The sequence below is a fragment of the Leucoraja erinacea genome, chromosome 1 (assembly GCF_028641065.1).
Source record: "Leucoraja erinacea ecotype New England chromosome 1, Leri_hhj_1, whole genome shotgun sequence".
Lineage (NCBI taxonomy): Eukaryota > Metazoa > Chordata > Chondrichthyes > Rajiformes > Rajidae > Leucoraja > Leucoraja erinaceus.
In genome coordinates this window covers 63,582,696-63,595,938 of record NC_073377.1, presented here as the reverse complement: position 1 = coordinate 63,595,938, position 13,243 = coordinate 63,582,696, and the positions used below count along the sequence as shown (strand labels likewise).

Sequence of the window (13,243 nt, the reverse complement as noted above, 5' to 3'; positions counted from 1 at the left end):
GAAGTTCGCTGAAAATCTGTCCCAGCCCATGTGCGCGATTTTGGCACCATTTAGAGGGGGGCGGGTTTAAAACTCGATTTTCCCTAGGCTGTTCAAATCGAGGTTTTCCAGCCTAGTTAATTATTAGCGAAAAATCGCTGGAAGATTCCCTTGCTTGAGCTATTATTAGTTTTAAGGGCTTTATTTAATTGTTATAGTAGGTTAAAAATTAACCTCTAAACCCGCGACTGCCGACAACGGGCCAGATCTCATACAGGGGAAATCGGAAGGTAGGATGTTTATTTTTACGTTAAAAAGGGCTTCTTAGGATCCTTGTATACAAAGTTTAATGTTGTGAGTAACTAATTTGGGGCCCATTATATCCTGCAGTATTTTTCTGGGCATTTGAGGGCACAAATCTACTGCAATGTGAACGTTCTAAACCAGCGCGTTCACAGGATCCCACTGGAAAGCTGATTTAAATGGACATTAATTTACAGCAATTGAACACTAAATTCCTTCCATTTGGCCTATGAATAATGTAAATGAGATTTAAAAATCATGTTTTATTGTGAATTATTTGTGAATATTATTTGGCCACTTAGGCTATTTAAAAATGTTAATCATTTATTAAGAAATGGATAGATGTTTAGATCTAGTAAGTAAAGTTTGGAATTAGCTACAATTGGGTAACTAACTAATTATATGCTTTAATTTCAGGTCATCCTAGTAAGATTATTTTATATTTGTTTCAGAATGCTTCAATCTATGATAACTGAAAATTTCATTAATTTCTCTTAATTTTTAAGATAGTTATGGGCTTTTGACTGTCCACGATCACAGCTTTTTTCTTATGTCCATAGAAAATCAATAGGGAACAAGATGCTAATATCCGAGTATGAAAATGGCCATAACTTTTTTAATACTTGAGATATGAAAGTGAATTAGGTGTCAAATTAAACTTATTTTTAAGCTTTATCTGATGGGATAAATTGCAGACTTGATTTTTAAATCTCAAAATTTTGTAACATTGCTAATAACATCCCAACTTCTATACTCAATTCCCTGACATAAAGATCAGCATGCCAAAAGTCTTCTTCACCACCTATTTAACTGTTATACCACTTTCAGGGAACTATGTACTTGTGATCTGAGATCCCTCTGCTCTACAACATTCCCTAGGGCACGACTGTTCACTGTGAAGTCCTATTCTGATTTCACACCCCAAAATACACTAACATTTGTCCGAGTTAAGTAAGTAAGTAAGTAAGTTATTGGCCAAGTATTATGTGAATTACAGTGAAGATCACGTCTCTAGCTGGGACTGTTCTTTCCCTGTAACAGTGACATACACTGGCTCTCTGTTGTGGGCGATGAAAGACTGAAGTGTTTAAGAATAAGGAGTAAGCCATTTAGACCGGGGACGAGGAAACACTTTTTCTCACAGAGAGTGGTGAGTCTGTGGAATTCTCTGCCTCAGAGGGCGGTGGAGGCGGGTTCTCTGGATACTTTCATGAGAGAGCTAGATAGGGCTCTTAAAAATAGCAGAGTCAGGGGATATGGGGAGAAGGCAGGAACGGGGTACTGATTGGGGATGATCAGCCATGATCACATTGAATGGCGGTGCTGGCTCAAAGGGCTGAATGGCCTACTCCTGCACCTATTGTCTATTGTCTATAATTAAATAAAAATGATAAAATCTTTCACAAGGTAATAGGTTGGTTAGATTAAATGTGCTTTGGTGGATCTAAAACGGTGACCATTCAGTGTAAAGTTTGGGCATGGAAAAAAAGCAAAATAATACGCGCATATTTTTGAGATGCTGTTTGTAATTATAAGTTGAGAGCAAACAATTTACACAATGTGAAAAAAAGCTTATTTTACATATTGTTCTATATTTTAGAATCATTTAGAAAGGAATATTAAATTTGGTCGACCACCGCAGACTCTTATCGTGCAAAAAATGGAAAGTACCCGATCCAATTCAGAAGTTGATGGGTTTTCCAGAAGTCCATTAGAAGAATGCACCCAAGAGGAAATCCAATTACCTGCTTCAAGACTCACGGTAAATGTTCGATTTTCTCTGGATTTTATCAGTGTATTTTATAGTTGATATAAAATCTGAACCAGATTTTTAAAGATAAGACTGCCCATTTACCATCATATCTCCTTGCCATCCAAGTTATTATTTTGGTTGTCACACAGATTCATTTGTGCAACAACATGGTTCTGATAATGTCTGACAAACACTGGATTCAATTTTTGTTTTAAATTAATGGATTCCCAGAAAATAGCTCAACTTGTAACTCTTTGTCCTTCGTGGAGGCCTCTGGGTTACCAATCCCGTAATTTAACTATTGTATTAATGTCTGTAAAAGTGTAAGCAAAGAATACTGGCAGTTATGAAAAGATTCTGAAGATTAGATCCTTCAAGTTTGAAAGGACACTTTTTTAATGAGAAATTATTTATGATCTCTCTATTTATGTTACAACGTTTTGGGTGGGCGGCGCGACTCACGGCCTCTGCAGTCCGTCTGTCTTTTTTTATTTTTTGTCTCATTTAAATGTAGTTATAGTGGGGTTTTTTTTTTAACTGAGTATGTGTGTGGGGGCGGGGGGTGGGGGGGTGGTGGGTAAACGTTAAAATCTTTTCCCTGCACGGAGAACCCAACCTTTTCTCTGTCGGGTCTCCGTTGTCGTTGGGGCCGAGCACCGTGGGCGGCCTCCAACCGGAACGACCTGGGGCTCCAGTCGCGGAGCCTGCGGACTTACCCACCATCGCGGAGCTGGACGAGTTCGGAGCGTGGAGAGCTGTGGTGGCGCGCTGCTGCGGCCCGACCCCGGAGATTCGGAGGCTCCAGCTGCCGGCCCGGTGGACGGTGACACCGGGAGCCCGCGGGTCCCTGCTGGGAGACCGCTTTTTCGGGGCTTCCACAACGGCGACTTCTCCCGCCCGAGTTGCGGGGTTGAAAAGTACCTGGAGCAGGGCCTTACATCGCCCCGCGCGGCTTTAACGGCCGTGGGACTTGCTAGCGCCCGCCGGTGGTTCCAATTCCAAGACCCGGAGCGCAGCCTTACATCGCCCGGAGCGGCTTTAATGGCCGCGGAACACTTACCATCGCCCGCCGGGGACTTTGACTCTGATATTGGGAGAAGTGCAGGGGAGAGATAAGACTTTGCCTTCCATCACAGTGAGGAGGAGATTCACTGTGATGATTTTTTAAATAAATTGTGTTGTGTCTTGGTTCTTTTTCTTGTGTGTATGACTGCAGAAACCAAATTTTGTTTGAAACTCAAGAGGTTCAAATGATAACAAATGAATTGTATTGTATTGTATAATAAAATGAATGTAGAAACAAGGAACTGCAGATGTTGGTTAATGCACAAAATGATATATAGTGTAGGAAGGAACTGCAGATGCTGGTTTCAAGCGAAGATTGACACAAAGAGTTGGAATAACTTAGTGGGACGTGCAGCATCTCTGGAAAGAAGGAATGGGTGATGTTTCAATAGACAATAGACCATAGATGCAGGAGTAGAACATTTGGTTCTTCATTCACTGTGATCATGGCTGATCATCCACATTCAGTACCATTCAGTACCCTGTTCATGCCTTCTCACCATATCCCCTGACTCAGCTATCTTTAAGAGCACTCTCTCTTGAAAGCCTCCAGAGAATTGGCCTCCGCTGCCTTCTGAGGCGGAGAATTCCACAGATTCACAACTCTCTGGGTAAAAAAATGTTTCCTCATTTCCGTTCTAAATGGCCTACCCCTTATTCTTAAACTGTGGCCTCTGGCTCTGGACTCCCCCAACATCGGGAAAATATTTCCTGCCTCTTGCATGTCCAATCCCTTAATAATCTTACATGTTTTAATAAGATCCCCTCTTATCCTAAATTCCAGAGTATACAAGCCCAGCCGCTCCATTCTATCAACATATGACAGTCCCGCCATCCCGGGAATTAACCTGGTGAACCAACGCTGCACCCTCAATAGCACGAATGTCCTTCCTCAAATTTGGTGATCAAAACTGCACACAATACTCCAGGTGTGGTTTCACTAGGGCCCTGTACAACTGCAGAAGGACCTCTTTGTTCCTATACTCAACTCCTCGTGTTATGATGACCAACATGCCATTCGCTTTCTTCACTGCCTGCTGTACCTGCATGCTTACTTTCAGTGACTGATGAACAAGGACCCCCAGATTTCTTTGTACTTCCCCTTTTCCCAACTTGACACCATTCTGATAAAAACCTGCCTTCCTGTTTTTGCCACCAAAATGGATAACCTCACACTTATCCACATTAAACTGCATCGGCCATGCATCTGCCCACTCACCCAACCTGTCCAAGCCACCCTGCATCCTCATAGCATCCTCCTCACAGTTCACACGGCCACCCAGCTTTGTGTCATCTGTAAATTTGCTGATGTTACTTTGAATCCCTTCAACTCAGCGGGACGGGCAGTATCTCTGGCGAGAACGAATGGGTGACGTTTTGGGTCGAGACCCTTCTTCAGACAGGTTAGGGATAAGGGTCACGACTTTTCTTCAATTATCCCTAACCAATCTGAAGAACGTTCTCGATCCAAAACGTTACCCATTCCTTCTCTTCAGAGATACTGCCTGTCCCACTGAGTTACTCCAGCTTGTTGTGTCTATCGAAGGTTACAAAGTGTTGGACTAACTCAGCTGGTCAGGCAACATCTCAGGAGAACTTCGATAGGTGATGTTCTGGGTTGAGACATTGCCTCGGGTTGATTGTGTGTCTTAAAGTCTTAAAAAAGTTATTACCTGCAAATCTTATGCTAATTATCCTGGGGGAATCAATGACATCATATCTGATGTGCATTGCTAAAATGAATTCTGATTCCTTTTATTTAGACTTTAGACCTTCCATTAGACTTTAGAGATACAGTGTAGAAATCGGCCCTACAGCCCACCAAGTCTGTGTCGACCAGCAATCATCCCACACACCAGCACCACCCTACAAACTAGGGGCAATTTATAATTTATCCAAGCCAATTAACCGTCAAACGTGTACATCTTTGGAGTGTGGGAGGAAACCGGAGAACCCAGAGAAAACCCATGAGGTAACAGGGAGAACGTACAAACTCCATACAGACAGCACCCGTAATCAGGATCGAACCCAGTTCTTTGGCGCTGTAAGGCAGCAACTCTACCATTGTTCTGCCCCAATTTCTTTCTTTCATTGTTTGTTATCTACATAGATTATTGTAGCGATGTTACAATATCTACCTTCAGCGGCGCTGCAGTTCTGCCACTGGCCATGTACGTGACTTTGGCACCTTTGAGGGGGGGGGGGGGGGGGGGTTAAAATGCTGTTTTGTGCTGCCTATCGGAGGACTTCCCCGGGCTGCTAGCTGCTGCAGAAAAACCGATCGGCTTCCCGTTTGCGCTATATATTTTTTTTAAGTCGCTGGACAATTTAATATTTGGATTAAAATAAAAAGCGACTTTGAATGCCTACAATGTGACGGATCGCACGAACGGGAAGAAACAAAATGTAAGTCATTTATTTTAAATATAAACTTGCTTCTTGGGATGGCTTTTATCTATTTTTGCGTTGTGAAAATGTGATTTGGGCCCCATACGAACCGGCAGTGTTTTTCCTGCCAATATGGGGTTCAAATTCACCGCAAATGCAACGTTCCAATCGATCGCGTTTCAGAAGCAAGGTGATTAAAATGCCCATTTTTTTGGAGATAAGCTGTCTAAATTGTCTATATTTTGTGTTATTCTCTCTCTCCATGATCATTATTTTAAAACTAAATATTCACAACAGTTTGAGTCACATGTATTGTGCAAAAAACAATAATCTGATTATATTTTGGGTGGATGTTTCTAGATTAATTTATGGGAATTAAATATTAAATTCCTACCATCTGAGATATAAAATCATGACAGTGAGATTTAAAAATCATGTTATTTTGTGAATTCTTGTGTGAATGGGATTAGTTTGTTATTTGGATACTTAGGCTATTTAAAAACATTATCCTTTTCTTAAGAAATGGAATCTACAGGACATTGTTAATGGGAAAGTAGTGGGCAGAAAGGCATATCATGTGTGGGTTGAAGAGCAAAAACTTGTAGTTTACAATGTCAACATTGAAAAGTTGAGGAAAAACAAGGTTTACAGAGTTACTTATTGGTTACAATCTGAGGAGTATGATGATGCTACTGATTGTGACATGCAAATGTACCAGCTATCAACTGATCTTCTCCATAAAAACTTGGTCTATTGCTAGAAATTGTAATTTATTTATTTATCTGTTATGGACACAGCATATTATACAATAATATTAAAGTTCTGATCTTGATAATATCACATTTTTGAATTTTCAAGGCAGTCTGGGTGTTTATTACTATTTCCGTCACTACGGTCAATTTTGTAATTAGCTACAATTAGGTAATTAACTAATTATAGTTGCAAAAAGGTCATCCAAGTAAGATGTTTTATATTTGTTTCAGAATGCTTCAATCTATAATAACTGAACATTTCATTCAGTTCTCTTAATTTTTAAGAAAGTTATGGGCTTTTGACTGTCCTCGATCACAGCTTTTGTGTTAAGTCAATGGAAAAGCAATAGGGAACAAGGTGCTAATTTCCGAGTATGAAAACGGCCATAAACATTTTAATACTGAAGATATGAAAGTGAATTAGGTGTCAAATTAAACTTATTTTTATGCTTTATCTGATGAGATAAATTGCAGACTTGATTTTTTAAATCTCAAAATTTTGTAACATTGCTAATTATTGTTTAGAAGTGTAACTTAATTGTTGCTACCATTTTAGAGATTAAATTGAAAGTTCTTTCAAATGTTTTTTGTTATGCAGCTTATTATTAAAAATTCTCATTGAATTTGTAGCATTCGCCTTGGTTTTCACTTTTATCTTTCATATCTTCACTTTTATAAATATTATCAGTGTTAATCCATCCTTCCATTTCATTCTCTCTCTTTTCCAGTCTCATGACCTGCCCAACAAGCAAAGCTCGAGTTTAGGTGAATCAGGTGGTGAAGCTGAAGAACAGGTAACACATTTCAATGTGACTAAGAAATGGTTAATTTGTCCAGTAATATATCCAAAGCTGGGAAATAAATGTTAAAATGGACTGGTGATACAAAAACTGACATAATTCTGTTCTGGAGTGAAGGAATGGGTGATGTTTTGGGTCAAGACCCTTCTTCAGACCCAAAACTTCACCCATCCCTTCACTCCAGAGATGCTGCCTGTCCCACTGAGTTACTCCAGCATTTTGTGTCTATCTTCAATTTAAACCAGCATCTGCAGTTCCTTCCTACACATAATTCTGTTTTGTCTGTAAAATTTGCTCTTTAACATTCTAGCCAACATAACATAAATTATCTTCCAAGGGCACCAGTATTTAAATTGAAGCAATACGTGTTGAAAATGCTCACTTTTAAGTTAAGTAAATCTCTGTAACTGTAGAAATCATTATTAGTATTCTTAGTGCAGTTTATGAATCTAATTCTGAAGGAAGGAACTGCAGATGCTGGTTTGCACCCATGATAGACACTAAATGCTGGAGTAACTCAGCAGGAGAGGCCGCATCTCTGGAGAGAAGGAATGGGTGATGTTTCAGGTCAAGACACTTCTTCACACCTTCTTCGGTCTGAAGAAGGGTCTCGACCCAAAACGTCACCCATTCCTTCTCTCCAGAGATACTGCCTGTCCGGCTGAGTTACTCCAGCGTTTTGTGTCTATCTTTATGAATCTTATTGTTTAAAACCAGATGTACCCGTTATGAACACAGCTACTATTTGGTAGATTCCACAGGCTCGACTTTCAAGGCCCACCAGCTCTCTGCCTTCATCAAGTTCTGGGGGAACGATTGAATCGATCAATCTTGATGCAGTCCCACAGTCAATGAACCGCCTCGACAATACTGCAGCCCGGCATAAACTTTCTGTCAAGCCACGGAACCAAAGGGTGTCGAAGAAACATGGGAAACTGGCACTGGTAATTGTGTTGCTATGTATCTGTGAAAATATGGTACATTTTGCTATTGAAAGTCAGTATAGTTTTCAGTCATCTTAAAAATGATCCGATATCATTGGAAAATCATCATTTTTATTATGATCCTTTTCTTATCATACAATTAAAGTATGGACTAACTTGACTACACCATTGTTTTATTGCAAAAAGTGGCATGATGCCAGAGTGACAGAATATATACATTTATGACATTAACGGAAGCCTTGTTTGTATCTGGAAACCGGCAGAAATTATCTCGGAAAAGTTTAATAATTCAATACAGCTGAAAACTTGGAATTATTAATTCATATTCCAATTGCAATGGTTACAGGCTGTTTATAAGTAGCTATGTTTTCTTTTTTTAAGGGTATGTTCCTCTTTTTGTAATAAAATATATAATATATTGAAACCTCGACACAATTCAACTAGGGTGAGCTGATTTGTACAAGGTATGCATGTAGAAATGTTTTAATATCTGATTAAATTATCATTCTTACCAAAAGTAGAAATATGACATCCTGGAAGAGTGGGGAGAGGTTCAAGAAAGGAGGAATTAAGATGGAAATTTGTGAATTGGTGCATATTATATTAATTATATGGAGAATAATTAAAAACATGTGTTTCTTGCAGGATCTGCACAAAGTGACTATCCACGAGTTTAAATATGAGCAAGAAGAGGTGCAGATTCATGTGGAGAATGGACAAAACCGTTATAAACCAGTAGAAGGAAATAAAAGGGAAGAAAAAAGGCATCATAAGGATGAGCAACAAATATATAGAGAGGAGGCCGAGAAGCATAAATGGCAGGAAAAAGATCAAACACAATATGAATTAGCAGAACACGAGGGTCGGGAAGATGGCCAAAAGCAGGCAGCTCAAAGAACACAAGAACAAGGACAGAGAAGTCATGAACTGGAGGAGCAAAACTCACAGGAGGAAGAGCACAGCCAAAGAGAAATAGAGGAGCAAAAGGTACGAGAGGAGAAACAGAGACAAAGACAATTAGACGAGCAAAAGGTACGAGAGGAAGAGAAGAGACATCGAGAATTAAAGGCGCAACAATTACGAGAGGAGGAACAGAGGCAACGAGAATTAGAGGAGGAAAAGGTACGAGAGGAAGAGGAGAGACAGCGGGAATTAGAGGAGCAAAAAGTACGAGAGGAGGAAAAGAGGCAACGAGAATTAGAGGAGCAAAAATTACGAGAGGAAGAGGAGAGACAGCGGGAATTAGAGAAGCAAAAAGTACGAGAGGAGGAAAAGAGGCAACGAGAATTAGAGGAGCAAAAAGTACGAGAGGAAGAGGAGAGACAGCGGGAATTAGAGGAGCAACAAATACAAGAGGAGGAACAGAGACAACGAGAATTAAAGGAGCAACAAGTACGAGAGGAGGAGGAGGAGAGACAGCGGGAATTAGAGGAGCAAATAATTCAAGAGGAAAGGCAAAGACGAGAAGTTGAGGAGCAAAAAGATCGAGAGGAAGAACAGAGGCTTTGCAATGAAGAGAAACAAAATAGGATTGTGGATTTGAAAATGGATAAAGAAGAAAGACGTTTGGAGACGAAAGAGATGAATCAAAGGCAGGAGAAAGCGTTCTTTCATTTCAGTGCTGATGAAAACAAACAATCTAATGAAGTAACACAAAGAAAAGATTTGGAAATGCAAAGACAGCAGAAACTAAAAAAGCTGACTGATTTGGAGAATCCACAAAGGGAAGATGAAGAGAGGAAAAAGGACGATAAAGTATTAAATGAAGAGGACCAACAATTTCTTGAAGCACAAGCAGAGGAACGACGTAGAGAGGAACTTAGATGGAAGGAACTGGATCAAAGACAAACTACATCACAGCCATTTTCATTCCAAGTTGCTTCAGGAGAGAAACAAATTATTTTCCCAAAAGTTAATCTGACCCCTGTGACACATCCAAGAGAAACAGTGACTTCTTTAGATACTCATGTCCTACAGTCTTCCCCAAAGTCACATAGAGGTCTCTCCTCCTCAAGTTATGTCCCTCACACAGCCATTCTGGTCACCGGAGCTCAACTTTGTGGCACTGCTGTTGATCTGAAACAGATTAAAGATACCGCCTGCAAGTCTTTGCTCGGTTTTTCAGATGAGAAAAAATCAGCTGATTTTCCATTTGTTGAAAGAACAGGCAAGTCAAGTCCTGATATGAGGAGTAGAATTGGAAAGTCAAAATTCAATCCAGGACAATCACTCGACCAGTCAAGGGCTTTAACCGAGTGGGCTGCTATTAGGGCCAAAATTCTTAAAAGTTCTAATGAAAGGTTGCAAGAAAAGGAAAGAAGGGTTCATAGTAGATTTAGTGATGACTGGACTACGTTCAAAGTTTCCAGCATGCATGGCAATTTGAGAAAAACACTATCCGCTAATGCCAAATTTTCAATAACACCTGCATGGCAGAAATGGGCAGATGGCAGTAAAGCCAATGATAGTGACAAAGGAAATATTTCTCATGAGAAAGTGAAGCAAAATGTACCCGATGAAGATGTGTCTGTGGCTAATTCCACGATGGATTTTTCTGAATCTAGCAAGTCTTTGACATCTGGAGACATTGTACAGGATTTAACTAAAGACATAAAAGATGATTTACACTCGGAAACTCACGTGAGGAAAGCAGATGCTGCGGAAGGCTGTAAGTTTGCCAAAGATCTTCCATCGTTTTTAGTTCCAGGTCTTCCTGCAACACCAAGGAAAGAACATACGCTGCCACAAGCTCAGGCGTCCCTTGATAGCCGAGCCGTTTCAAACATGATCCCGCAGACTGAGGAGATGATGGATACATCACCATTCGGTATAAAATTACGAAGGACCCACTATTCCCTTCGGTTCCATTATGAGCAACAAGGAGAACAAAAAAGGAAGAAGAGATACAGTGCTGGAGATGGTATGGAAGGAATTCCAGCCTTCCTTGCTGCAAAAACGAAAGAGGGTGAATCATGTACTGTTTCTGGTAAGCAAAGCTCTTGTACCAAGAATAATAAGAATAGTAACATTTTGAAAAACAGATTAAGTAGTATGTCAGACATTTCACACTCTGGGATTACATATCTAAGTAGTGTTGACGTGGCAAAACATATTCAAAGTAAGCTCGCTGCACTTTCAAATGAGAAACTTTCATCAAGATCACAAACATCTCAAAGACCAGCTTTAGCACCCAAGCCTACACTGTTCACTGCACCTCCATCCCTGCCCATTATCTTAAACAAAACAGACTTCATTGACATTGCAGATCACAAAAACACAAAGATTTCACTTGATTCAGATGTGACAAAAGAAGATGAGAAGAATGGCACCTCAATGCAAACATGCAGATTAAAGAACGAAGACGAAACAAAAGATCAAAATTCTCTTTTCCCGTCCATCAACCTTCCCTGGAGGGAGAGGGCAGACAAAAAAACAGTCTCCATTATGAAAGGTAGGCAAAGTGTGAATTCTTTGAAACCATTTTGGTTCCATTATGATCTATTAAGACGTTCTCCTTATTAAAAAGGGCTCTGCTTTTCAATTCATCAGAGCATTGGATTGTAAAAAGAGAAAAGATTTGCATTTATAAAACCCTGCACTAGTCCACAACTACTTGAGAGCACCATACCACTAAGGCAGTCCAGTACTACAAAATGGGTCATTAGTACAAGAAACACAGCTATCACTGAGTGCACACCAGGTAGTTAGATTTTGGATGATGGCTGATTTATTTAAAATAGTTCCCAGTGCTCTTTTAAATTTTCTTGTTCCTCAGAACAAGGTGATCTCCACAAAGTGACATCTCGAACACGGCACATTCTATCAATAATGGATAGGAATGACTTCCTGCTTCTTCCTTTACTTTGTAGCCAAGTCGCTGGACAAAGAAGTCTAATGGTCAGCTTGCGCACATCTGTGCACTCAGGATTATGGACTATATTGTGGGCTGACAGAAATAGGGCAGCAACAATCTAAACAGTTCATGGAATGCCTTTTAAAATGACAAAATAAATGAAATGAAAAAATAAATAAAGGGCCGTGCACAGCATCCTATGACTCGGTTTAGAATGCCACAAATGGTGCCATGGTTGATCTTAGTAAAGTAAACAAGTCCCCTGAAGCCTCTCTATAATATGGAACTCCAGAAAATGAATGCCTGAAGAGATGGTGCAAGAGGGAGGACATTACATTTTTGGATCACTGGGATTGTTTCTGGGGAATGTAGGATTTGGGTTCTGCACAATCCTGATGGATTGCACCCGAACTGAATGGGCTTAACGCGATGGGAGCAGAAGTGAGTTACGTGGATGGGTTTATGAAGCTGTTTTGAAGGGTTTTAACTAAGGGGAATGGAACAAAGGGTAAGTTTACAGTTAGGCTGAGGAAAGGCCAAAAATAGAAGGAAAATTAAGTCAGTCCCATAGGCAGCACATTTGTAGGTAATAAGGTAAATAGGAGGAATGTGTAGGAAGGAACTGCAGATGCTGGTTTAAATCAAAGATAAACACAAAATGCTGGAGAAACTCAGCGGGACAGGAAGCATCTCTCGAGAGAAGGAATGGGTGATGACACGAAACGAGGAGTGTAAGCTTGGATTTAATTTATTTTTTGTGCAAAGATTCTGACTAGATAGATCTGAAACATAGAGGGAGTGAGATATTATTGCTCGCACGATATTATGGATATGTGATTGAAAGATTGGTAGGACTGACATCTCAACATCCTAGCATATAGACCTTTCAAGCATCACAAGGCTAGGTAACAGAAGAGGTGACATTGCAAAAATAATCAAAGTGTCTATATTCTCAGTAAGGAAGGAAAATATTCTAGAAGGTTCATTAAAACCAGACCATATTGGCAGAGCTTAGAAACAAAATGGAATAGTTATTTTGCCTGGGCTGTACCATAGGCAGGAGACAGAAGGACAAATATGCAAGAAAATACAGGGTTATAGTCATAGGGGATTTCAACGTGGTCAGTATTAACTGCAACCCACTTTGTATGAAAGTCATGGAGGGAGTGGAAGTTTTAAATTGTGTCCAAAGGAGCTTTTACAGTTAGTGTGTAGATGGTTCAACTAGAGAAGTGGTTTTTACTGTATCTAATCTCAAGGAATTTATCTGAGAAGTTGGGGGAATGTCAATGGCAAAGCATTTAAAACATAACAGCCATTATTACTCTATAGGTTTTAAGGTTATTATGGAGAAGGAGAAATATAAACCATGAACTCAGGTCCAAGTTAGTTAATGGATATCGGAA

General features: G+C 40.0%; 1 protein-coding gene across 2 annotated transcripts in view; it reads left to right on the top strand.

Annotated features, from left to right (window-relative positions):
• The window catches only part of cracd (capping protein inhibiting regulator of actin dynamics), a 92,974-nt gene that overhangs the window by 68,288 nt on the left and 11,443 nt on the right, over window positions 1-13,243 (top strand). The window contains exons 4-7 of one of the 2 annotated variants that reach the window (XM_055635787.1): window positions 1,883-2,044; window positions 6,969-7,034; window positions 7,793-7,984; window positions 8,630-10,970. In XM_055635787.1, coding sequence (XP_055491762.1) covers window positions 1,883-2,044; window positions 6,969-7,034; window positions 7,793-7,984; window positions 8,630-10,970 — 2,761 coding nt within the window. Of the gene's footprint in view, window positions 1-1,882; window positions 2,045-6,968; window positions 7,035-7,792; window positions 7,985-8,629; window positions 11,436-13,243 lie in introns of both variants that reach the window. The other variant, XM_055635780.1, reaches the window with a different exon arrangement.